The sequence below is a fragment of the Rutilus rutilus genome (assembly GCF_951802725.1).
Source record: "Rutilus rutilus genome assembly, chromosome: 20".
NCBI classification, from domain to species: Eukaryota; Metazoa; Chordata; class Actinopteri; order Cypriniformes; family Leuciscidae; genus Rutilus; species Rutilus rutilus.
This window is the reverse complement of record NC_140225.1, coordinates 10,112,738-10,139,990: the sequence shown is the minus strand read 5'-3', so window position 1 is coordinate 10,139,990 and position 27,253 is coordinate 10,112,738. Positions and strand designations below refer to the sequence as shown.

At 37.1% G+C, this 27,253-nt stretch overlaps 3 protein-coding genes across 4 annotated transcripts in view; 1 reads left to right on the top strand and 2 right to left on the bottom strand.

Annotated features, from left to right (window-relative positions):
* Positions 1-8,067, bottom strand: part of camkmt (calmodulin-lysine N-methyltransferase) — a 99,889-nt gene extending 91,822 nt beyond the window's left edge. Inside the window, exons 1-3 of the mRNA XM_084391706.1 lie at positions 7,601-8,067; positions 7,272-7,450; positions 5,680-5,744 (exon numbers count right to left, since the gene is read on the bottom strand). Of these exons, the coding sequence (XP_084247832.1) occupies positions 5,680-5,744; positions 7,272-7,450; positions 7,601-7,720 (364 nt within the window). The 5' untranslated portion in view covers positions 7,721-8,067. The remainder of the gene's footprint in view (positions 1-5,679; positions 5,745-7,271; positions 7,451-7,600) is intronic.
* A 424-nt stretch (positions 8,068-8,491) lies between these two features.
* Positions 8,492-17,881, top strand: prepl (prolyl endopeptidase like). 2 transcript variants are annotated; one of them, XM_084391614.1, is made up of 14 exons: positions 8,492-8,786; positions 9,101-9,229; positions 9,312-9,378; positions 9,460-9,672; positions 9,746-9,872; positions 10,298-10,514; positions 10,602-10,793; positions 11,936-12,142; positions 12,245-12,420; positions 12,522-12,738; positions 12,819-12,965; positions 13,506-13,632; positions 17,216-17,298; positions 17,676-17,880. In XM_084391614.1, the coding sequence occupies exons 1-14, from the start codon at positions 8,688-8,690 to the stop codon at positions 17,766-17,768; spliced, it is 2,094 nt and encodes a 697-aa protein (XP_084247740.1). In that variant the 5' UTR covers positions 8,492-8,687; the 3' UTR covers positions 17,769-17,880. The 2 variants fall into 2 exon arrangements, with proteins under 2 accessions (XP_084247740.1, XP_084247741.1); XM_084391615.1 differs by having other exon boundaries at positions 8,519-8,786; positions 9,318-9,378; positions 17,676-17,881.
* slc3a1 (solute carrier family 3 member 1) lies at positions 17,848-25,458 on the bottom strand. The gene is made up of 10 exons (XM_084391616.1): positions 24,904-25,458; positions 23,309-23,488; positions 22,942-23,084; positions 22,543-22,668; positions 21,838-21,957; positions 20,923-21,047; positions 20,641-20,842; positions 20,213-20,389; positions 18,690-18,815; positions 17,848-18,606 (listed from the first exon to the last, which is right to left on the bottom strand). The coding sequence occupies exons 1-10, from the start codon at positions 25,316-25,318 to the stop codon at positions 18,181-18,183; spliced, it is 2,040 nt and encodes a 679-aa protein (XP_084247742.1). The 5' UTR covers positions 25,319-25,458; the 3' UTR covers positions 17,848-18,180.
* Between the last annotated feature and the right edge of the window lie 1,795 nt (positions 25,459-27,253).

The window sequence follows — 27,253 nt, the reverse complement described above, 5'->3', positions numbered from 1 at the left end:
AAGTGTTTATCCAGCCACACTGTTGCTCTTGGAAAGCTTTATCTGTGATAAAATCACTGCAAAGCATGGCGTCTCATGGTTTTATCAAAGTAATTCAAATGTTTAGGACAACAATTGTGTGAACTTCATCAAAGCCTAGCCTCACCTTTGAAGCCAGTTAGTTCACAGGCAAGTGAATAGTCAAAAACCTAATGCATGACGGGCAAAAGGTGACCCCTCAAAAGGTGAAAACTTGAAAAAATGACGGAGAAAATGTCTAATATTACACAAGTCCGGAGTGTGAATATCTAGGGTGTTATTATTTTCTTCATTCTCCCTCTCTCCCATCTAATTCCAGACGAGGAGGGACCTTTGCAACAAAAGAAAAACTGTTACCTGGCTGCTAAGGTATGTTAGTAATTACAGTGGCATTACACCCCGCACAATGTCCCTGCAAAGTCTAGTATTGTAATTTCTTTCCCTCTGGGTTTCCTTTATCACATCTCTTAACTCTGATACAGCTCGCCCCACTGCTGACCCCTGTAGCCACGATTAAGAACATTTGCTTTTATACTCGTGCTTATATAGAAAAGCAAATCCTTTTATGATGCCATCTTGCACATAGCCAGAAAAAGAACATTATGTTTTATAATAATGCTTCCCATAATGACTTTAATCTGGGTCAGTTATTTATCATTCAGCACAGAGTCCAGGTCAGTTCTGATTCACTCAAACATACACAATATTTCCCGTAGGTGGCTTTATCATGAAAGCAGTTCTTGGCCTTTTCACCAGTAGCACCAGTTTTCTTTTGGACACAGAGCTTTTGCACACAAGGTTTAAAATTAACTTTGTGTGAAATAAAAAATGTACCAGTCACATTTTTAGCATTACGTTAAAAAATGGATATAGCATAAGTGAAATAGAACAAGGAATACTCTCAAACAGGCCTTGTTTGAGAATAAAGTTTCAAGTATAAAGTCGCAACCAGTAGCAGTATTGCAGGGTTAAGTTCACCCAAAAATGAAAATGATCCAATAATTTACTCACCCTCAAGCCATCCTATGCGTATCTGACTTTCTTCTTCCAGCCAAACACAATCGGAGTTATATAAAAAAATATCTTCCTCTTCCAAGCTTTATAATGGGACTGAACGGTACCATTTTGAAGCCCCAAAAAGCGCATCCATCCATCATAAGAGTAATCCATATGGCTCCAGGGGGTTAATAAAGGTCTCCTGAATCATAGCGATGTGTTTTTGTAAGAAAAATATCCATATTTATAACTTTATAAACTATAATCACTGGCTTCCAGAGGGCACTCTTCCGCTGGAACTAGACTTGCGTACGGCCATTATCTATAACACTTGGAAGAGCCAGGATATTTTTTTATTTAACTCTGATTGTGTTTGGCTAAAAGATGAAAGTCATACATCTGATGGCTTGAGAGTGAGTAAATTATGGGATAATTTTCATTTTTGGGTGAACTAACCCTTTAACATTAATGGCATCTTACGCACAGAAGCCATTGGCACATACTGCTATGCTTAGTGGCACATATAGTGGCACATCCGGTTTTCACTGGCCACTAAAACTTGTGAAATGTGTCGATGGATTGCTTCATGTGCAACTGACAACATGTCGTCAAATGTTGTGGCACCTCCAGTAGTGACTGACAGATGAGTTGAGCAGCTATACTAATGTAACTGTGACACAAAATCCTAAATATTCAGTGTCAATTAAACATATTTACAGATCGGTATTATTGTTCAAACATGTAGTTAGTTTGTGGCACATCTCTACTTAAGTGGCATAATACAATAAATATAAGTACATACAATGGGCCATATAAGACGCCTAATGGTTTGTTGTAAATATTAACTCCAGAATGCAAGTAATAAACTTTTTTTTAAAGCAACAAACTATTAATTATTAATTAAACAAATTATTAATGAAATGTCACGTTTAGTGCATGTCACAAGACAATTGGAGGTGCCACAACATACTGTATGGTGACATACGGCAATCCATCAGCACACGTCACAAGTTTTAGGTTCAATTCGCATATGCCAATGACAGCCGGATGTGCCAATGGCTTTTGTGCATAAGATGTTATGCCACCTAAAGTTAAAACCGCCTCTTGTCCTAACATTGCTGAAGCTGTAATATTTTGTCAAAATTATGAAAATAAAGTATTTGGCATTATGAAACTAACATCTGGATAACAATTATAACTCTATAAATAATAAAATAACTATAAATAATAGAAAATATTGTAAAATACGATGCCGCTTCGGTGATATGTTAGATTAGAATAAATAACAAACCTAAAAAAAAATGTGTTTCTATGTATTTGAATAGTCAAAAATACTGCAGGTAACCTGACAATGCTGTGTGAACTGAGAACAGCCATAAATATTTCTTATTGGCCAAAATTATTATTATTGATAAAAAATAAAATGAAAAAAATTATTTGAAATATTGATCATTATTTTGCACATTTGAGGTAAAAAAAAAAATTACTAGTAGTAGACGGTTAAATTTGATTGACTGAATAGTTCACATTGCTTACAACAGCGGGTAGTTCCTAATAAAGTTTCCAGCCAACTGGCGAGAAACTGTTCTATTTATTCGGCAAGGACAATTCTGGTTGGCATTCGGTGCTTGTGCGAGTGTTCATTTTTGGACCCTGTCTGCACACGTTCAACAGGCCGTTCTGCAGTAATGAGGGCTTGAGTCTGGTCAGCGAGCCGTCCTGTAAACAGTCTGAGAGCAGCGTTAATTAACTCTCACCAACACAGGAGAGCAGAATAAGGCAGAGATGGAGAGCCAGACCTCTGACCTCTGCAGGTCTAACCAGGCCTCATTGGACAGCCTCAATCTGAGCAATTAGTACACCGGGTCCCCCAATCTACATAATTGCCCAAGCAGGGGGTAGAACAGACGGGCATATGAGTGGAGACCATTGGACGCACACAAACAAACACATGATTCACATAAAAAGAAAGACACACACACACTAATAACACTTATTTAACTATGAAAAGGCTCTAAAAGTCACCATTACACATGGATTTGTGATAACTGCAATGGCGGGGTGTTCAGCAGAAACCCTGCTGAGACTGAGCACTGCCTGTTAGCAAGCCTGAAAGTCGTAATTTTAAAGAGGATCAGTTCCTCCACCTCATCATGTGACCTCTATAAAGAATGTTCACTCAGGATAAAGAACCTGGCTGGACTGGCTGAGAGTATCCTACAAATACCCAATGACGTTTGGTTCTGTTAACGGTTCTCCTCTCATACATGCATTCTTCATCCAATGCGGACAGAACAGTGTCCTAAAATACTAGCATCTCGCTACTGGATCTAAAGCATAATCTCTGATCTTTGCAATTCGAATACTGAATGATACTTTTAAGTGAATCCCACACATACAGCTTCCAGCTTAAAAAGGTAATAAGTTATTTCACAGGTGTTCATAATACAGTGTATGATTTGTAGTTAAAGATGCACATGAGTTTTACACATACACATGGCCTTAAATCATGTGTCAAAGCTCATAACATTATAATGACAATGAACGTAAACAAAGAGCTCTGACTTGTACCACCTGACAGCTGCAGATTCATTTCACCATTGATAATGTTGGGGATGGAAAGGCGTAGCGCCAAACATTAGTCCCAAACTGATGAGTAATATCTTCTTGCAGTGCGTAGAATCAGAAAAAAAGATCAAAACACGAATATAGGCCAAAAGGTTTGATTGTCCAGAGGCCACAAATAAAGTGCAAGAGTGCAACACATTTTCGGGTTCAACCCTTCATCAGTGCCATGTGTGCTGATAATGTTGCCATAGAGAAACATAATTATGAGTCCAAGGACGTGAACATCAGATATGTATATGAAATTGCCACATTCGACCGTTCCAAACACGCCATTTTGGAACAGTCAGCATGTCGTCACTCACAGTAAGAATCAATGATGCCACAACATTGCGCAGCTTCTGGTTGTGAACCCATCAAGAATAAAAATTCCAGAAGGAATGGGATAACCTTTCACAGGTGAGAATGTGTTGGTTTATGTTTTCATATGTACTAACTCAATGTCAATATTACAGGTTTTTGCTATATGGTACTTTTATGATATGGTTTTTACTTTTACTATGGTAACTTTTTAATGTCATGTTAGCCGACGCCTTCCTTCGTCTTGCTGTATTGTGTGTAAGTCTATTGCGGATAAAGATAATACTCTACATGCGTCAAACTACAGTTGCAGATGCTCACTCAACTTGCTTTGAAGTAGAAAGACTGAAATGGTATTTTCTTGTAAAATGAATTCCAATAACCTTCGTCTTAGTTACGTCAGAAGTTCATGATTGGTTCAAAGCAGACTTCTTTCGTCAACCTGGCTGCAAAGAGCTCCTCTGAAATGAGTATCAGTATTCCAAATTAAGAATACTACAACTAAATTTTTCTTTAGTTTTTAACCAACTCTGACCCGAACATATGACAGCAGAAGAACTGATGTTTGAATCCAAACCAGTGGTCAACAAGCCTCTCTAAAGCTCTTCATGTCCACCCAGCATGTTCAGATAAGACCTTTTGTGTCTCTCTTGATCCCTGCTGGAAACAACAGCACTTAAACCCACAGCACCATCAACCCTTCCAACCCTGACAAGTTGGATCACCGTAATCCATACATTTGGATAGCTAATCCACATTCAGTGCCTCAGAGGACATAGAGACCTTTCGGCTTGTCAAATCCTGAGACAAGGATTTTAAACTGGGTATGTGAGGTGGGTAATACATGGGGCATCCCCCCCGCCCCCCTCCTTTGCAGACAATGAGCCTGCCCAGCTGAGCTGACAAGGACATGGGGGAGATGTTTGGGCTTACCAATGCGTAAGATCAATTAAGGGTGGTTGAGAGGAAGGTCTGAAAAGAGAAGCGATGACCCTGCCGTAGAAGAGAGCTATGCTGCCCCTTTTCACTAATCCAGTAAAAGAGCCAAATATTTCAAGACATTTCAGTCCACAATCTACTAAAAACCAGCACGGGATCGGTCTCCTTCCTATACTAAAAACAAGTAATCTGCATTAAAAAAAAAAAGTTTTAAATATGTTTTCAAATAAAAACATCTGAGCCATTCTTTCATCCACGCAACAAAGAACCATAACTGGCGACAGATTCAGAAAAGTGTGTCTTTGGTGTATCTGCCGAACAAGTCCTTTTGTGTTCAACAGAAGAAAGGTATGGAACGTTATGAAGGTACATTTACATTTGTGGACAGACTTTAATACTGCACTACAAATTTCTTCAAAAAAACCTAAAATCTTACTAACCCCAAACTTTTAAATGGTAGTGTATAACATGAAAATGTGCATTTCACAGACTATTTAATGCACTCGGAAAGAATAATATACTTTAACCCCCCTGTCATAGACAGCAGGAGTCAGTAAGTTGCTTATAATGAGCTGCTTATGAGGCTCAAGTGTGCCTGCCTCTGGTGTGCCATGGAGCTGCAGCTTTATCGGACCCCCTGCTGCCTGCCATAGGTCATGTTCGGCTTAAGACTACAGTGAAATATTCATAATCAAAAAGTATAGCAGACTGCATTAAAAGAACATGATTACCACCATGTGATCCGTTTCACAACCTACATGCAACAACTGAAGTCTGAACGTGAACAGAAGAGATACTCACAGACATTTCCTGTGTTGTCAAAGCTGCTGAGCACCTCATCCACTCTAATAGGTCCAAGATTGTCTCTGTAATGCATTAAGAAACATGATTTAGACATAAATATGACCAAATATTAATGTTAGTATGAAATGTGAACAACATAATGTGTTTTCTCAGTCGCTTTGGTGCATTTCTCAGATCATAACTGAAACTCTCAAAACTACTTGTTCAGCCTCCACATCATTTAGTCACATGTGCACATCATAAAAGCAATCGATTATGTACAATTGCCTGCTGTTTCCTAAATTATCAATTGCTTATGTCATGTTGATCAAAATATATTATACTGGTTCCCTGCTGATTAGTCTTACCCCTCAAAACATAGGCGTTAGTTCTTTGCGCAAGTCATTAAATGCAAAATGGTTGTAGTTGTCATAAACTGTCAAGCATATTTTCTATACATTTCTATTAGACCTTTTTTGTAAATGTGTCCTGAATTGATGAATCGTGGAGGTGAATTTTGAATTTCACTATTGAAGGGAAACGTACAGGGCTAGATCAACCAATGATCATTGATCAACCAGTTCACTAAAATAGCTCAGAGGTGCAGCTCATGAAGCTTCATTTGGCATATAGACAGAGCACAAAACAGTGTTACAAATTCTGACAATGGAAAAACAACAAGGAAACAGACAGAGTCAACAGCCAGGAAGAAGAAGAGAAGTAAGGATGCGTCGAAAGGTAGAGCCGAATGTTGGGAGAACAGCCTTGTCCTCAATCATTCAAAAGTTTGTAGACAAAACAGGTATGGAATCAGACAATGTTCACTACTTAATGTAATGCTATATTACAGTAGTCCATTTGCATTTGCACATAGAGTAATGTATAAATCTATACTGTTGAAATGTATATGCCATACAGATAAAGTGCAGTCTTGTGCATTTTCAATCATAGTCATCAAAATCGTAGCCATAGTTTAGATCTGAAAATACAGAGTACACTGTTATATTGACAATGTGGCTAAGCATACCCTGGCCTAGTGAAAAAAAACTATACCATATATAAGAAATGTACCAATACGATTGAGAAAAACTGTAATCATCATACTGACATGAACAAAAAGAACACTTAAACCAAAAATGAACATTATGTCATAGTTTACTCACCCATTCTGCAATAAATAAAAGCGGTTATTATTAGCACAATGTCCAAGCTGCTCTTGATTTTACATACAATGACAAGAATTATGAGAATGGCTGTGAAGACAGGATTTTGGACTTAAATGTCATCTAGACTCTAGAATAGAAGTCACACCGGGAACTTTTATGTTGCTTCTACGTTGATTGTTTTGTTATTTTTGGAGTTTGACACCTTTAGTCTCCATTCATTGAATGAAAAAAAAGCAGCATGAACATACTTCAGAACTTTTATTTTGGGTTTCACAGAAGAAAGAATATCATACAAGTTTGAATGACATGAGGGTGAGTAAACGATGACAAAATTGTCATATTTGACAGAACTATCCTTTAAATCGGGAAGTCCTTGAGAGACTATGGGTATGTGGAAATGAAAAACACCAACAAATAGTGTCCTCAACACTTTCTCCAGCATACCTGAGTAAGGCACTGTACTGGGGAAAGATTGCACTTCTGTACTCCACCCACTGCCCGTCTGACGGGTCATCCGTGTCTGTGGGAGTGACCCTGCTCCTGGAGAACAGGTTAAAGGAGGAGAATCTTCGTACTGACACCTGCTGTACATCTGAACTGTCGAGCTGCTTCCGTTTCAAAACCTGCATTGTAAGAGACACATAAGATGCTACTACCTGGACACATCCATATGTCTAACGTAATAAACGCATTACATAACGCATTATATTTACGATTATTTAATAAATGCAATCAGCTGTACATTGAAGGACATTCACTGAAACCTCCCTCACCTGTCGTAGAAGACCCCATCGTGCACGGGCCACATCTGTTCCACAGTGAGAGTCGTGATTTTGGTGATTATTCGCAAGCATTTCTGTCGCAGCTAACGGAGGATCTTTACATTTATTCATGCCAGAGCAACCTGATCGATTTGTTTTGTCTTCATGCGGAAAATAACGGAGAACTACAACGACAACAGAGTGCAGAGTCTAGTCGAAGGCTTATTTGGCATTTGTTCTCTGGATGTGGTTCAATTTAATACCGTTTTTACCAATTCGCCGGTATGTACTGGTCTCTGTTGCTTAGTAATAAAATCCCACGCTACTTCCGTACACCACCTCCTCTTGTTGCAGGAGGAAAGGAAATCCAATTCATTACCAGAGTCTTCAAACACTCTGCTCTATCAGCTATCATCTATGATTTTTGACTCGATTACTCTTGCCTGAACTAGATGTCATATTTTAGCGCCATTGGTGATAGTGAGTCTGACTCATTTCTGCGAATCGGTTCTTTTGAACAGTTCGTTTCAAAGAGCCGATTAAAAAAAGCCCTTGCGTAGCTTGACATATTGATTTTGAAATACAGCCACGTAATTTCGGTGTTTATTTTAATTTCATACGTGTTCTAGCTCAGTTTGTTGCAGCCATTCAGCTCATAAAATAGTCATTAACAACATAAATACAGTTTGCATTCACATTCAACATTGCAAAACTCACCTTTATCAGCTAATTCATTGCACTATTCGATTATCGGTGTATTTTTAGTCGGACATGTCCGAAACTATGGTCCGAAAGAGGTTCAAGTGTTGATAGAGAACAGCATTGACCGATTGATTCTGACTGGTAAATGAATAGTTCAAACAGGTTTTGTGAACGAATTCAACCGGTTCATTAAAATGATCCGACTCAATTGAACGGACATCGAGTGTCAATGCGCCACAGTTCTACAGAATAAGCACATGGACTGCAGGGAGGTTTAAATATTTTGAATGTGACACTTACCCAGAATGAATAATGCACTGTATTTTTGACATTTAAGGTAGCAGAAAGACGCCGTTCATTCATAATCAGAAACTAAGGGACATTCTTGCTGCATTAAATGAATCGTATCACCTCATATCTGCTGCTGTTGCGATCAGTTTCACGCAATATACATCGGGCGAATATATACCCATTCATTTCACGTCTTTACACTGAGGTAATGTCAAGTTCATACATGTTTTGGTTTTACGTTTGCACGTACTTTTTGCATAACTGCTGTAATGAACAATTGTTTGACATTCGCTGAGCAAATTAAGAGACTCATAAAAGTGCATGGCAATAATAAACAAAAATCATTCATAGATTCTAAAATATGTAGCATTAAAAAAATAAAAAAATTGTTATTCATTTGAAACAGTATATCGGCATGCATAATAATAAAATAAAAAAATACTGTTTAAATTGCATGTAGATGGAGTATCATACTGCAAATCACCTTTTCAAGAGTGTTTTGTGTCAACTGTCATTTAGGGATTCTCACAGACTACAGCGGAGCTGTCTAAAGCACAACTGCAGAAACTCAGAGTTCAGGAGCAGCGTTTCAAAAGAAGATTGCTTTCGATTCATAGGAAGTTTGCCAATGTGCCAGAAAATTCTGAGGTAAGCAACTGTAATGGTGCCAAGTGTGTATAATACATATGATTGATATAGGTTTTAAATCAGCTTGAGTCATCATTCCAAGTTTCAGGGACACCATCATGTATACTTTGAAGATGGCAAAGGAATCTACAGATCGACCCTGGGACACGGTAAATATTAAAGAGGAACCATTTCAGAAAATACTTTTTTTTTCTAGTTCCAAGTAGAAACCAGTAAATCTATGCATACAGGTGAGCAAGAGATGGTGGAGGTGTTCAGAGCAGACTGGGGAGGAGATGGATATGGAAGCATCCAGAGGGTCAGACTCTCTCCCACAGAGACCATGCTGGCCGCCACTGTGAAGAAAGACCGCCATGAAGAGACCAGATGCATGTTGGTCCATCTAGGTGGTGTCAACCTGCATCAAAATGCCATGTTGGTTTTAGACAACGTGCTCAGCTTTGGTAAGATTTACTATACTTTAATAGTAATTGAATAGTATTTGTTTTTCCTCCACAAATGTCTTCTCTCTTGCAGAATGGGCAGCAGATGACGTCCTCTTCTACAGCACACAGGAGACTCTTCGTTGCTTGCGTGTTTTCCGTCTTCATCTCAGTGATTCTGGTGTCCAAACCACCCTTGTTTATGAAGAAAAGGATCCAGAGTAAGACCAGAGTGTGCTTAAAGCGGGCATGAAATGGAAGTTGTGATAGTCTTTTCTTCCCTATTGTGATGTATATCTGAGTGAAATGGCCACTTGAAAAAAAAAAAAAGAAAGAAAATGTGTGTATATATATATATATATATATATATATATTTATTATGTTGCAAAAGCTTTCTATTTCAGATAAATGAAGCCTTGGTGAGCAGAAGAGACTTCTTTTAAAACATTAAAAATTAATCTTACTGTTCTAACAATTTTGGCCACCATTGTGTATATATGTATATATGCACGGATAAGTAATTTACAAATACTGCAATATTCCATAAAAAGTGTAGAATTGTCCATTTTGATTTCATGGTGACTTTAAGTCCTAATTGTTGGTGGAGAGTTATTTTGTCCAGCATTGATGTGGTCTTCTGCCACAGGTTCTTTGTGGAGGTCAGTCGTTCCAGAGACCAGAGGCTGGTGACCATTAACTGCAGTAGTAAGATCAGTTCTGAGGTCTGGTTCATTGACAGCAAGACTCCACTTTCATTCCCCACCCTCATCCAGTCCCGCCAACCTGGTCTTCTTTACCATGTGGAGCACTCGGACAACCACCTGTTCATCCTTGCTAACACTGGAGCACATCAGGAGTATCAGGTTATTCCAGCACCAAGAGACTTGAGCAGTTTTGTTCCGAATTAAATTATAATTATGTGTAATTTCTTTTCTTTCTCAAATCTCAAGCTGCTCAGGGCACCATTAGCCTCTCCATCCATGCCACACTGGGTGCCTGTGTTCAGTGCTGTTCCAGGAACAGTCATTAAAGATATGGAGCTGCTTCAGGATCACTGTGTGTTCACAGTAAAGGATTCACAGTGTCGACTTCAGATCCAGACTCTTACCACAAAAGAGCCCTATCAGTTAAACACCCTCCAGGTGTGACAAATCCCAAATTCACATACACAAGTATTTATTTATAATGATGCTAATTTAAAGAGACATGTTTTATTTCAATTTTAGATTTGTTTTACTGGATTGATGACATCTTATTTGATTAATTTCTTATTTCTTTTCACTAATGTATTAGAAAGTCTAAAACCTTTACTTTTTCTGTTAGGACTGACTTCACTGTCTTTATGCTCTTGGTCTCAGAGAACGTAATGATGTATATGTTCACTACACTAAAGTTTGGCGTCAGAAAGATTAATTCATTGATTGATTGAAATTAATACTTTTATTCAGCAAGGATGCATTAAATTGATCAAAAGTGACAGTAAATACATTTATTATGTTACAAAAGTTTTCTATTTCAAATAATCTTTTAAACATTCTGTTAATCAAAGAATCCTGAAAAAAAAAAAATGATAGTGGTTTCCATAAAATGAATTAAGCAGCACAACTGTTTTTACCATTGATAATAATAATAAGAAATGTTTCTTGAGCACCAAAAGGATCATGTGACACTGAAGACTGGAGCAATGATGCTGAAAATTCAGCTTTACCATCGCAGGAATGAATTACACTTTGAAATATATTCAAATAGAAAACAGATATTTTAATTTATCATGATATTTCACAGTATTAATGTTTTTGCTGTATATTTGATCAAATTAACGTGGCCTTATTGAGCATAAGAAACTTCTTTTGAAAACATTGAAGTTAACCTCTTATTATTTTGACATATATAATTTGAAAGACCTAGGATGTCATTAAACCTTTTAATCCTTTACTATAAAGTAAGCATAAAAGTTTATTACATTGTGGAAAGATAAAATAAAACAAATCTTAATAGAAAATTGTCAGGAGTTAAATGCTACAGCTACAGTTGTCTCTAAAGACCCCTAACATTAGTGATGTAACCTTTTTCATAGAGCGCATTTTATACATTATATATTCAAATTTACATTTTTCTTCTAATCATTTCTCATAAAGAAAATGCCAGAATAACTTGTTTTTGATAAATTAAAAGGCTCTCTCAGACCCCATGAGGGTTAACCTGATACATTACTAAGGTCCAAAGATAGGATCCAAAATGCTCTTTGTACTTTCTAACAGAAATGTTTCTATTTTGCCCTTAGCTTCCCCACTGGGCCTGTGATTTATCACCACAGTGTGTTGGGACTGTGGACAGAGGGTCATTTGGTTTTCTCCTATCCTCCCCGGTGCACCCACCTGTACACTACCTCTATTCCTCCAGAAAACAAAAGCTCTCAAAAATAGAGGAGGACACCCGGTATATCTCCCTCCCTGAGTTCAACACTACACGCCTGCAGGCAGCCAGTCAGGTACAAATTATTTACATATGAGAAGTCATAAAGCTACAATAGTACAAAAAGCTGCCCATGTTATTCCAAAAAGCCATAATATCCCATTGTCTGACTTTTTAGGATGGCACAGTGGTGCCTTTGACTCTCCTCCATATGCCTGCATTATCTGAGCTGCACAACGCTCCACTGCTTCTGCATGTATATGGAGCGTATGGTGTCGACCTCGATATGAGCTTCAGTCCTGAGAAGAGACTGTTGCTGGAGGACGGCTGGGCTCTGGCCTACTGCCACGTCAGGTACTGAAGTTCAACTCTAATCATCTTTTCATTAATCATCTCTACTCATTCTGAAACAAAATGCATGTTTATGTGTGCTTGTGCTGTTTGTGACTGGGCAGGGGTGGTGGTGAGCGTGGTCAAGCGTGGCATCGAGCGGGCTCTGTGCTGCAGAAGCGGAGGGGAGTGGAAGATCTCGCTGCTTGCATTCAGACTCTTCATCACTTGGGAGTGTCTCAACCTGCTCTAACCGCCCTCACCTCTCGCAGTGCTGGAGCTGTCCTAGCGGGGGCGCTGTGCAACCATAACCCACAGCTTCTTAGAGCTGTAATTCTACAGGTGGATCTTCAATACATCATTGAGCACACATTCCCTGAGCCATATTTCCACAAGATAAATGACATTGCAATTCTCGGCAGGTGCCTTTTCTGGATGTTCTTGGCACAATGCAAGACCCTTCCCTGCCACTTACTGTTGAGGAGAGGGGGGAGTGGGGAGACCCCCTTATAAGGGAACACAGAGACAACATTGCATCTTACTGTCCCTGCCACAACATTATACCTCAGGTAAATCACTCAGATATCACATACAGTACACTACCGTTCAAGATTGTAGAGGTAGTTTTTGTTTTCCTTATTCAGCAAGGATGCATTGAATTGATCAAATGTGATAGGAAAGACATTTATAATGTTGAAAAAAAAATTTCAGTTTCTTTCTATTCATAAAGAAATCCTGAAAACCCAAATGTATCATGGTTTCCACCAAAATAAGAGACAACACAACTGGTTTTAGCATTGATAACAATAAGAAATGTTTCTTGAGCACCAAATTAGCATATAAGAATGATTTCTGAAGGATCATGTGACACTGAAGACTGGAATAATGATGCTGAAAATTCAGCTTTAACATCACAGAATGTATTCAGATAGTAAAGTGATTTAAAAAAAAATAGTTTTACTGTATTTTTTATCAAATAAATGCAGCCTTAGTGACCATAAGAGACTACTTAAAAAAATAAAATAAAATTACAGACCCTACACTTTTGATTTAGTAGTTTGTGTCTAATGATTCGAGGGCTATTTAATAATTGTTTATTTTTTCCACAGCTTTACCCACCAATTCGGATCACTGCATATTCAGAAGACCGCAGAGTTCCTTTATCTGGGGTCATGAAGTATGTGGAAAGACTAAAGAAGGCCATCCAAATGTTTACCGCTCGGGTTGATGTTAACGGTGAGTGTATAAATGCTCTCTTGAGCCTTTTTAATCAGTTCTCTAAAGCAATTATAGTCCACAACTAATGGATGTTCTTGGGCATAAAGTGGACATTTACAAATCTGTGAAACACACGAACTTGAGTGGTATATTACTTGTAATAGTGGAAACAGCAATATAATAAAAGCCAGTAAAAATCTATTTACCAGAATAAATTTCCCATAAACAATTCTTCCATCAAGGTTTCCTGCGCGTTTTGTCTTTACAGTGTGGCAAAGCAGTTTAATTCCAATTTACTTTTATCTGACTCCATTTTATCGCAACCTCAAATGTCAATTGGTTATTGGTCATTTATATGATAATTTATCGATAATAGATAATTTAAATTATTCTATTTAACTCTTTACTTCATATTTTACTCGTTCATTAGGAATCTATGTTGCACAGAGAGCCTCGCGCTGGCCCTTTAACACGGGTCTCGCGATCACAAACCCGTCAGTCTTGGTCACTAGACAGAGGTAATTGACCGTCCTGTTTTAGAAGGCCGCTTTCATGTTTGCTCTATCTAAAAGTATTTTGTTTAGTCCCCATAGATCTTTATCTTGAATTAAAGTAGTCAGAGGTCATGACCACTACTACAGATATAAGCCGTTCAATGTTACTTCTCTGATAGTAGCTTTGGTTTGGTCATGCCATGGTTTCCCATGTACACTTAGCTAAAGTAATTTTACATTAAACAGAGGTAAGGCTTAGGTTGGTTTAGGTTAGGTTTTGTTGTCCTAAACGGAAATTTCCTTTTTAGCCTTTACAGTCTAAGTACACTTGAAATAGGGCCAAGTGTTAGCCAGAGCTCTAAAATCTCAGTTAGTGTGCCCTATGCTCAACTCAAAACTGGACTTAAGTCCGTTACTTACCTGACGCAGATTTGCGGTAACATAAGCCTTCACTTAATCTACTTGAGAAAATAATTTCAAAGTCTTAATAAATTTAAAATGTAACAATTAATCATTAGTCAGGTAGAAGATGTATCATGCCAATTACACAATCAATACAATAACATCAAATGCTCTGAAATAATGAGTAAAAGATGCATACCTGACATTAGAAAAACACATAATGCTGAGAAGTCTGGAGGACAATCAGTATTATGGGCTGATCTGACTACAAATCGCCCCAAGCCTTTTTCAGCATTTTCTTTAAATACCCAGACCAAGACAAAACATCCACCAATGTGGTGCATGAACTTACAATAGGACTAGGGTTATAGACCTAGGGAGTTTGCACCTTGTCGAGGAACGGGAGGTAGTTTGGATGAAGGACTCTGGGAAAGGGATTCATATTTATTAATAATTTATTAATTGATAGATAGATAGATATCTGGGATCTAGACATCTCATTAGTCCAAGAAGTGAAGAATATTATTAAAACTAAGGTGCAGTATTAAAAACTCTAATAAACCGAGTGTAGTATAATGGAAATGAACTTGGAGGTCACTGGCTGTAATCCCAGCTCTCAAATAAACCCCTGGGCTTAAGAGAAGCACTTACACTCTCTCCTCGGGAGAGAAGAGCACTGATCTGGAAACAGGTGATGTGGAGCGATTCCTCTCCATATCCACCTGAGGTCACCTTGTGTGCGAGCTGCGGCGTGAGACACACTGTCAGCACATCTTAGTCCGGAGCTCTCCGTTAGACTCCCTCTCCATCTGTGTGCAATTAATTCTTTTTATTACAGACTCACACACACACACAGAAACACCTTCGCTAACACCCCACACACATACACAAAGAAAAAAGCGCAAGTTCCTCTAATCTCTCCCATTCCTCTCCGGGAGATAAAACGCTGATCACACATGCTGCCAGCTCGGACGATTAACATGTTTATGAGATAGTGTATCAGGCGAGGAGATAAGAAACAATACACTGGGCTGTGCCAAGGTCAGGAGAAAGCTTGTGAAACATGCGGCCCAGAGAAGGAGCAGGATGGAGAGAGACACCGGCGGCCGGACTGCAGATAAGAGGCAGATGACAGAGTTTTAAGGATTAGGCATATGATTTTTACACTCAGCTTCACTTCAGAGAGATCTCATCACCGTGGGGAAATAAGGCAGCCAGGCAAAGGAGTGGGCCAAGTCCACCTACATGGCAGCCTTTCATCATCCACTCCGTTTCAAGAGCATTGACTTTAAAGTGCTGCATGTGATGCCCAGGTGTTGTGATGGAGAGCCAGAGCAGCGGATTACGCTTGGATATTGTCAGTCTAGTCTTACACGTTCACTGCGTTTGGTCTCGTGATAAACATGAACTTCTTTATCTACTGTATTCCCTAGTGAAAAATAAATATACTAAAATGTATTAGAAATTCATTTATTTTGTGCTAAGTATACTACAAATACATTTACATATTTTTGAACTTACTATAAATACCCTGCAATTGTACTGCAATTTAGTATACTAAATTTGGTATACTTTGGAACTTTGTACTTAATGCACTTAAGTTGTCAGGAAATAGTGCTGAGGTCCAACTAAAGATATACTTAAGTATATTTGATTGTGCTAAAGTGCAACGATTGCAAGTATACTTTAGGTACACTTTAAATATCTTGCATTTAAAGACTGATATTATACAGAGATCACATTATCCTTACTAATAGTGGTATTAAAACACATTTTAGGCTTAAAGGGTTAGTTCACCCAAAAATGAAAATTAAGTCTCAAGCGATATGTCAGTAAATATGTTAATGTATTTGTAGTATACTTAGTATTTTAAATACATTTTGGTATAGGTTTTTTCATGTGACCCAAGATACATTTTTGGCTTATTCAGAATGTTTATTTAAAGGTGCTTCAGTAACTTTTTCCTTATTAAAAAGTTTTACACCTGTGTTTACATTTGTTTATGGATATAAAGCTGCATTAATATAATAATAAAGTTAAATATTAGATGAAAAAAACTAAAACCTTAAAGGGATAGTTCACCCCAAATGAAAATTCTGTCATTAATTACTCACCCTCATGTCCTTCCAAACCCGTGTGTTGTGGTAAAATGAAGCTCAAGTATGTTTGCTTGTCCTGTAAGAACCAATCAGGTTCATTCATTCCCGTGTTACGCAGCACGTTTGAGCTTACGCAAGAACCAATGAAGTTCATTCTCGAGTGTCAAGCAGGTTCAGTTGAGCTTCTGTTTATGTTCATTGTCGATGTTTATATGTGAATAAAAGACTAAATTAAATCGGTTTATCATATAAATGATCGAGTCTCTTCTGAAATTTTGGACTAAACAGCTTAATTCATATGGATTAGTTTTACGATCTTTACAATGAACTTTTTAAAGCATTAAAGTGGTTTGTTGCGTAGCTGTCAATGTAGTGATCTCATGTGAGTTACAGTTTGTAAACATCATCAGAGAAGAGATGTCGCTGCAAGAGGGAGGGCGGAGTTATTTTGACTCAAGATTGCAACTTACGAGAGCACAGATAAAGAAGTTATAATAAATACTGCGATATTCCATAAACAATAAATGATTTTATGGTGATTTTAAAGTACACATGAACCTGCGCCTGTTTAATTGACATACACTTCCTGCTCTGTTGAACAACCAGCACGTGTTCCAGCTGTCATTCTGGACATGCAGCCAGGAGGTGATCACTTTGGCCCTGAGGATTTTCATCTGTCCTTGAATGAGGTACATAAACACTCAATTATATTCATCCCAAACCTTATCAGACCAAATTGCTAAATGACCTGCTGTTTACTTTAACACACTCAAGCATAACCCTTGAGCATGCTGGGTATTATAAAGCTTTGGATCAATCGGTTACGGTTGTGATTATATAAAAGTGTATTTTTTAATAGATATACTTTTTCCTGAGAACAGTTGAAAGATCACCTTCTCTCACGGTTTGATGTCACACATTAACTTATATTGTACTGTTCTGTTACTTATGTTTACAGCTTTATGTCATGTTGTTTTTTTGTTTTTTTTTGCTGGCTGTATAGTAATCATATAATTGAAGTAAGCTTTTATTTGTGTAATATCTGCTACTTTTTTCCCTCTCACAGAGTGCCCAACAGTTAGCCTTCCTTTACACAGAACTTGGGCTAGATCACCAAAAAACTCGACGGAGACAAAGAAAAACTCAAAAAACGAACTAGCAAGTCCCATAAACCCTGAAATAGCTGTTTATGTGAATGAGAGAAAGAAAAAAAACAGACAAAAGTTGTTGTTTTTTTTAATAAAGCAAACAATTTTTGTTTCATAGATGTTGTTCATTTCTTTTTCGATAAAGGTTTGTCTTTATTCTGACTAAAACAAAATCTAACAGTGTCCAAACTAGTTGTGATGTGACAATTTTGCACTGACAAGCAACTGCACACAAAAGATATCACAGCCAATTAAACGATACTTGATGTTCAGTCTACGGTTCTGTGGAGTGAGATTTTGGACCAATGAGATTTCAGAGTTGGCAGGACTAGCCAGCATGACACCACAGGAATAAAACATGGAAAAGATAGCCTTAATTCTTTGTCGATTCACTCAGTCAACCTAGTTAGGACACAAATGCCCTCAACACTTGTACAGAATATCTAGTGCGGACAAATAGCAGGCTTTCTCAGAAACATAACACTCAGATTCATGGTTAGGGTGAAATCGCTGATTGGTGGAATATTCCAGGAGCAATCCTTGCCCTCGAGATGTTGGAATTCTGGATTTAGAGAAAGTCTTTTGGCTTATTGGCACTGTACTTAAATGCACAGTGAGGGAATCTGGCAGCTCACTAACCAAAGACAAGTCTGTTGTAGTATCCATGCCGAAGTTTAGAACCACCAGGAAGCCTTTTTTTAGCCCATCCAGCTCACGCAAATAAACAAATATGTTGGCGTCACTCCAGACGTTGCAGAACCAGCCTCGGGACAGGACAATGTCCGACCCTTTGAGCAAACTCAGAGCACGATACTGTGAAATGGTAGAGTCTGGATCAGCCTGCTGAAGCTGGAGAGAAAGATATAAGATGGGATTAGAGGTTTCCCTTCTTTAACACACAGATTCTTGTCATAGCAGTCGGAATCACGTACCTCCACATTGACAGTGCTGTAGTCTGGAGCGATGTCTAGCCATGTGCCCGTTTCATTATCACTAAAGCCAGAGTTGAGCTGATCATTCCACTGCATTGGTGTTCGCTGTGGGTCTCGACCGTTGCTCTTAATGGTAAAATAAGTATATATTTAATTAAAAAGATAATGCATTCAGTTGATCAAAAGGTGTCACTTTTTATAATGTACAAAAGATTTCTATTTTAAATAAATTGTGAACTTCTCCACAAAAAAAAAAAGTAGCACGGTTTCCACAAAAATATTATGAAGCACAACTGTTTTAACATTTATAATAATAAGAAATGGTTCTCAAGCATATTAGAATGATTTTTTGAAAGATTATGTGACATTTAAGAGGAATATATTACATTTTAAAATATGATGTTTCTTTTATTGTATTTTTGATCAAATAAATGTGGCCTTGGATCATAACAGACTTCTTTCAAAAATATTTTATGGACTAGGGTGGTCCTTATTTTTAAAGTCTCCAATTGTCATGCTCTTAACCCTTCAAATTGTTCCTTTATATAAGAAAATACAGCATGCCAATTTGTATGTCAGTAACATAATAATTACTGGTAGCTCAATAGCTTTAAACTTTCTGAGATTTTGATGATTTTCGTAAAAACAGATCATTTGAATTGGTATTGTACCTGGCTAGTAAAATTCCAAAAGAATCTCCATAAAAACATCTAATGCACCATATATTCCTAAATATGTATTTTAGATACATATCTTAGTTTACTTATTGTAGAAACTAAATCAAGATTAATCCATCCATGACCCGTTTTAGCAGATTTACCTTTCCTGGTGGAATCAATACATATTTCTATTGATGATCACCTTGGTTATTGTTTGGGTTTAGAGCACATTTTTTGGTTAAAAAAATTACATTACATTCCTTGAAATTGACCCGGAACTTTGGCCGAATCAAGCAGATTATCAGGAGGCACAGGCAACCATACATGCAATGAAAGTAGTCGAGAGAGGAGTGGCTCTGATTCAAGAATACAGTGGCTATCTCACACACTCTGAAGAACAATTGCAGTTTCTCCCTCATGTGGTGGAAGATCACCGACGGATCTATCCAGACTGCAAAAAGTCAACACTGGCTGCTGAGCATCAGAAATGAGGGATTGTTGTCATGTCAGTGTTGCTCTGATTTCAATAAAATGTAGTTCATTTGCAGCAACTTTTAATATTACTTGCATATCACAATAACGCCGCACAGCTTAACATAGGCAATCTTCCACATGATTGAGCTAGCTCTAAATATCATTTTTTTGTCAACATTTTTGCATATTTTTAATTTTGAAGTTAAAAGGAACAGTTTAAGAGGTTAAAAAAAAATTGGACTTGATAAGGACCACCCTATTACGGACCCCAAACATTTGAATGATAAAATACATCTTTTAAAATACATTTATTTTGTAAAACTACAAAATGTGCTAAATTTAACTATTACCGGTACTTTAAAAAATAAAAATGCAGTATTTTACACTTACTGGATCATCTTTTCCAAAAGGATCCTGAATTACAGATATATTAACGTTCACCATGCCAATCTCCTCTCCGTAGTATGTTGTGGGAGTTCCAGGCAGTGTTAACAACAGCATGTTTATAGCACGGACATATTCCTTACCAGCACTTGAGGCTATACGTGGCTTGTCATGGTTTCCCACCTATACATGTGTACAAACATATTTTGTGATTGTAACAAACTGAACAAAATTGATTAGATTATATGAAAAAAAAGTTAAGCTGGAGTGTGCAATTTGTTACATTTTGACCATCCAAAGGCAAATGGGGGAGTGTTTGGGACAACTCAATTTTAAAACAAACTTTATTGTTCCATTTAGTGATGCTAGTGTTGCTGAAATTACACACATGAGATCGTGATTCTTAATGAATGGACATACATCTGGTCACTCACCACCCAGTTTGGCCATTTTCCCTTTGGCATATTCGACATCCATAAATCAACCAGGCCTTTGGCTTGATTTCCTGACAGATCATCAGGAAGATACAGTAGATAGAAGTTAAAGGGGAAGTCGCTTTCTATGGCATAGTTTGTGCCGTAGTACCTCATGGTTTTTTCAATTTCTTCATAGTCGTAACACTCTGTAACCATGAATCTAAGTTTGAGAAAACACAAAAGAGCCATTTACAAGAGAGAAGCCCATGGAGATTTGTGAAGTAGAAGAACTGAGGATACCTGTAGCGGCCAGGCTCTCTGCTGTAGGCGTCCATCTCTATCCTCCAGTCTGTCAGGATCTCATGTAGCCCCGCTTGTGTGTAGGTGTAGTCATGGTACAGCTCAAACTCCGTGTCCACAGTCGACTGAGGAAAGAATGAGGATAACCCTGTAGTTAGTCACACTGCACACTTGTAACTCATTAACAAAGATCAATAAATGCTTTCAAATACATTGCTCATTGCTATTTCATGTTAGTTAATGCATTAACTAATGAAATATTACCATAAAAGAAACGTATTATATTTAAAAAGCATAACAATTAAAAATATATATATATTTCGAACTTACTATACATGAAAGAATCTGTATAGCAGCACAACTGCTTTCAACATTGATAATAAAAATGTTTTTGAGCAGCAAATCAGCATATTAGAATGATTTCTGAATGATCATGTGACACTGAAGACTGGAGTAATGGCTACTAAAAATTTAGCTTTGCCCATCACAGGAATAGAATATATTCAAATAGAACTGCAATTTGAAATTGTAATAATAGATCGTAATAATACAGTGATACAGATGATAGAGTTTAACTTGTGTTGAACCCGGAACATTTTTTAGTTAGTGCTAGCAAGTCCATAAGGACCGAAAAATTAAGCCTTTAAAAAAGAGGGCCAAGACCACTGAGTCATTCCACGGCCTTCCCTAGATCTTCAGTGGCTTTGTAATCATCTGGAATTAGGATAATGGGAATGACTTGTCAGTAAATCCAGAGAAATATGCACTACTAATCCTTAAATGACATTGTGAGAACAAAGAATAGTAACATGACTCTTAAATGCATTCCAGAGAATAATTTTGGCTCAGGCAGATGAAGTGCTTCAATAAACAGCAAACTGAATGAATAACAGCACAGGTCATTGTTTGGCTTACTGGATCTTGGTCAGGGTCAACCTGGGGTTCATTTCTCAAATGTGTGGCCTCAAGCATGTGTTTCACAGCGTCCATGCGGAACCCGTCCACTCCCTTCTTCAGCCAGAAATGGATTATGTCCTATTACACAGATGTGAAACAAAGATCAAAGAGGGTCCATGTTTGTAGTGAAACATGATATGGTATGGAGGATTGCGGATCTGCATGAAAGGCCTTTTTGTTCAAGAGTTTGAAGGGTAAAATAGAAGTCATATATTAACAAAATCTTAAAAATGCATGAACAATATATTTTTTATTTAAGCTCAAGCTCCAGAGCATTTAATTGGCTAAAAATGGGATACAATAAAAGAAAATTGTATCCTTGTATATTTATCACAAATGACTGGAAATGTAATATACACTCTTTATTGGGGTCTTTATTGCCATCTATGACTCCATGAAGAACCATTAACATCCATTGAAACTTTTCTCTGCACTGAAGGTTATTTATAGTGGAAAAGGGTTCTTCTGATTATTAAAATGTTCTTGACTCTATGAAAAACAGTTCACACTAGGATGGTTCGTACTTTTGGAACCTTATAGTTTTAAGAATGCAATGTGTCTAGAACCATTGCTTGTTGCTTTGCCATGTCACACTTTTGTTAGGACTCAAAAAATGTTCACAGTCAAGCCGATGTCTCCATGCTTCCTTTAGCTCTGTCTTACCGTCATCTCCTCTATGACTCGGGGGTTACGGTAGTTCAGGTCTGGCTGTTCCTTGAGGAACTGATGGAAATAGCACTGTTGTCGTACTTCATCATACTCCCAAGTAGAATTTCCAAAGACACTTACCTAGGACAAACAATGACACTAGTCAACCACATCTAACTGTTTTATATATATATATATATATATGTTTGTAATCGTTTACTTAATTCAGTCTTAATTGTAACAAAAACTAATTTGCTATGTAACAAACAGTATCAGATGAGATATAATCGCAAAGCTTGGACAAACATTACGAATAGCACTGATTCCTTATGTTGATGTGATCCAAATGTATAATGCTACAGAAGCTGTCACTATTGCCTGATTTGTTTGCATTGTGAGGATGGACATTCATACCCAGTTGTTAGGAGGTTTGTCTGCAGTGCAGTTTTCCCAGATATAGTAGTCTTTATAGGGCTCTGTGCCTTTACGGCTAAGCTGGAACCAGATGTGTTTGTCGCTGGTGTGGTTCGGGATATAGTCCATGATCAGCTTTAGACCTGGGCCAAAAAAAAACCAGCAAACATTAATGCGGTTATCAAACGGAGCATTGATTGTTGTAATAATGGTGTTATAGTTTGGAACTGATGTTATTTATTAACCACCATGTTACTCATGAAGCTCGTAACATGCTCAAATTCAAACTATAGCCTATAACACATAAATTGTGTTACAAGTTGTTGGTTGACAACAATGTTGATTATTTATCATAATGCATGCCCACCTTTGTCATGCATGGCTGTTAGGAGGTCGTCAAAGTCTTCCATGGTTCCAAAGAGAGGGTCAACCTGCCTGAAGTCCTCGACGTCATAGCCAAAGTCCTTCATAGGCGACTTGTAGAAAGGACTGATCCAGACTGCTTTAATGTTCAGGTACTCAAAATGACTCAGTTTCTCCCTGATTCCTAAAGTCAAACATTGAATTATAAAAACGTTATCTACACATTTTTGCACCTTTGACCTTTACAAAGACATTCGACAATTCTCACAATGGATTTATCTTGATCGATCCAACCTTTATAATCATTTCAATGTGATATTTTTAGAGGGTCAGTAAAGTTATTACACGTCTCGTAGAAGATAAGCTGGTGTTTTGTCTTATTCATAGTGTTTGCTTTGTGTGAATGACCCTGTAATATACCACCATAAAATCAGTTTTATTTACTTTATGGCATGTGTAGACGCAATTTTACCCATTTCATAAGAGCAATTAAACAACCTCCTGCTCTTGCATGAAATGGAATATGCAGCAATACAGAACCATTATGAGGGGGAAAAATGGCTTTTGTGTGTCCGTCCAAGCCATCAATACACTCACTTCTCAAATAACACTGCAGCTGGAGGGGACTCTCAGCTACTGAAAAGAGAGTTGTTTTTCAAGGCTGCCTGAGAAACTACTGCTGACTTTTTCAGCCTTTTTGTTTTAGACCAATTATATGGTCTCTGGATTATTAAAAGAAACCAATTTGCTGAAAAATGATGACATTATGCACACTAGGATGTGTACATTTGGTGTTCTCAGAATACAAGATCCAAACCTGACACAAAGGTTCTCAACAATATTATGTAAGGAGACTGCAGAACAACTTACTCGAATTATTATTATTGCATAATTTGTACGTAAAAATGGACAAAATGTTTACATATACAGGAGTCAACATTTGAAGTGGATCGAAACCTTTCATCAAAGTTAAACATGAATTTTGAACAATACCCGTTCTTGTCTTAGGACAGCTTTGATGAACTTTTTTGATCCACTTCAAATGTTGACTACTGTATGTCATTGTATGCAACAAGAAAAGGATATTAGAATAAATTATATTAATACAATCTTAAAAATTATTAAATTGTCTTTTGTGAAGAATACATCAAAAGCAGTATGTAGTTAATTGCCTAATTTGCATATGTTGGGGGGGCAACTTCTAATTCAAGATACATATCTGAAAATATTGTAATAATCAGTGTTACCATTAACTAAAATATAATTTTCTATAATTCGAATAAAGCTGAAATAAAATAATAAATATTAGATAAAAACTTAAAAATGTTTTTTTGAAATGTTGCATTGTGTGCTAACTTTAATAAATAAGTTTGAGTTGAAGTACTTACATTTTGGAAACTAAAACTGAAATAAATATTAAGCAAAATAGATTTATTTAAAACAAAATATTCTATATTTCAATTCTATATTTAAAATCTAAAATTCTACAACTTTTTAAACTAAAACTAAAATGAAATAAAAAATATAAGCCGTTTTAAAATATTATTAAATACTATAACATAAAAAAAAAATGACCCTATTAACATGATCAAAAATTACCTTTGAGGTCTCCAACACCATCAGCATTTGAATCTTTGAATGATCGAGGATAAACCTGATAGACCGGAGTCAGCTGCCACCAGCTCATGCATCGAGGCGACAGCGCCACGATCGTAATGGTCATGGCAATCAGAGCCAGGGTGCATGCAATGATCAGCCAGAAAAGAATCTCTCGAGGGATCCTGTAGCAGGCTTTGCTGGAGTATAGCGTCAGAACCTCTTTGGGCATCCCAGCATACGGTTTGATCTGAGTGAACACGCTTTCCTCCGGCCCGGTGAAGGAGAAGCTGGTGGCCTGGTGCTCTCGAGAGCTTGATGCCTCAGATGTATCATCATCATCCTCTTGAAAGGCTGCATTCTGGGCGCCTTCTTGCTGCTCCAGCGTGTCGATGTTTGTGATTTTGGTCGAGCTCATCGTTCTTGCTTCATTCAATCCCAGAGCACAGGAACAACACTTGTGAGAGCCGATACAGCCAGAGTCCTGTTAAATAGAGGCATTCACAAGTCCATAGTGCATTACACTCATTCAGCCTCCATCCCTCTCTCACACACACTAAAACCCCTCCCAGAGGAATGTGGCAGAGATTAGGCAAGGCCAATCGCACACTTCAATCGCTACACATAATTGAAAAGTCAGTGTAACTTGTCATGGCATCAGAACTTTTTTCACTATATATATATTGGCTGGCAAACTTTTACCATATGAACAACCCTTTAGTTTTTCAGCTGACAGATTTTTCCCTGAAATCAGATCTCTACAGAATGAACAAAATAAGAATCCTGTCTTGTAAATTAGTTAACTAGATCGTAAACTGCAAGCTTGATTACATAATTTTATTGATGTTTATGCATACTGCCAAGGCCTGATTATAATAAAAACTATTTTTTTTTAAAGAATAATCAAATAATCTACCAAAAAAAAAAAAAAAAGATTTTTGATGAATGTATTAAAAAAGCAGTTAATAATGTATTGCCTAATTTGCATCTGTTTTGGGGCAACTTCAAATACAAAATACATTTTTTTATATATATATAATAATCATATCAGTGTTATTAATGAAAACTAAATATATTTTAAATGTTTTCAGTGATTGATATTAAGCTGAAATTAGAAGAAAATTAAGATGAAAAACTTAGTAACTAGTAATATTGCCTTAGTAACTAACAGAGTTTAAGTACTAAAATGACTAAAAATTAAGAATAAAAATGTTAAATGTAAAAAAAAAAGCTAAAATATGAATAGTATATGAATAATACTTAATACCAGTTATAATGAGAATAAGAAGAGCTTTTTCACCATTTGAAAAATTGCCTGGCAAACTTTCACCTTATAGACAATGCTGTAGTTTCTCAGCTGACAGACTTTCCCTTTAACAACATAAAAATCCTGTGCAATTTATGTTAACTAGTTAACTATTAGATTGTAAACCGCAACTTATTTATTTTATTATATCATTTTATTGATGTTTATGCAGACTATATCAAGGCCTGATCATAACCAGACGAATATTCGGTGAGATAATATTGAACATTTGAATAAACAGGTGTTAATGCTTACGGAAAGATGTTCTAATCTTTTTCTACTGCACTGCTAAGAAAGATTTGCGCTTTGGTCACATATCCAGAGCAACTGGGCAAATCAACAACATGTGGTGTTCACAAACAGATATTTTTGCCAAGCAACAAATAGCAGCGGAAGCGGCTCTCTTGTATTTGGCCAAAACCCAAAAACGAGCTAGCATTTGAGCACTTCCGGTTCTATCATCCCGAAGCCATTGGGTTTTTTGGTAAAAGACTGAAATAAAGTCTGCGGTTAACACGAGCTCAATATATTTTCACATTTTATTCTATGAAATACATCAGTAACAACCCCTTTTTTAAAAAACCTTTTGCTGATTTTGAAAAAGGCGGTTGCTAACATTAAACGTCATCCCACTGAACAGATAAACTCAGCTACTTAATAGTCCGCTTTCATTGCATTATTTTGTTTATGATCACACTCCTGCAAACTATTCCAACTTCTAACTATTCAAAGAGTTAGTGATGGCGATGCTTAAGTCATGCGTTCATGGTGTAGTTGGTTTATAGCCAAGGTTTAGTTTTTTACTTCTGGCGATTCCATTTTGGCTTCAAAATTCACAAAAGTTGTGTTCATTTGTGAAGATTTTCAAGTACCGGCTTTTCTATAAGCGCCATCTACTGTCAGAAAGTGATTTTGCATGTTAATGTGCCATTTTTTTTACACATTGGTCTGAACAGACAAATTGCATGTAAAACTCATGCTGAACATTTGTGTTGGTGTGAATGGGCCTTTACTTTTCAACTACTACACAATTCATTCAGTGTTACA

Excerpts from the sequence above, each read along its gene's own strand:
- prepl (XM_084391614.1), top strand. The coding sequence starts at position 8,688 with ATGAATCGTATCACCTCATATCTGCTGCTGTTGCGATCAGTTTCACGC. Across the intron at positions 13,633-17,215 it reads CGCTCGGGTTGATGTTAACG|CACGTGTTCCAGCTGTCATT; the intron begins GTGAGTGTATAA and ends TTGAACAACCAG. Across the intron at positions 17,299-17,675 it reads TTCATCTGTCCTTGAATGAG|AGTGCCCAACAGTTAGCCTT; the intron begins GTACATAAACAC and ends TCCCTCTCACAG.
- slc3a1 (XM_084391616.1), bottom strand. The coding sequence starts at position 25,318 with ATGAGCTCGACCAAAATCACAAACATCGACACGCTGGAGCAGCAAGAA. Across the intron at positions 22,669-22,941 it reads ACAAACCTCCTAACAACTGG|GTAAGTGTCTTTGGAAATTC; the intron begins GTATGAATGTCC and ends TGTTTGTCCTAG. Across the intron at positions 18,816-20,212 it reads CTTTTGGAAAAGATGATCCA|AGCAACGGTCGAGACCCACA; the intron begins GTAAGTGTAAAA and ends TTTACCATTAAG.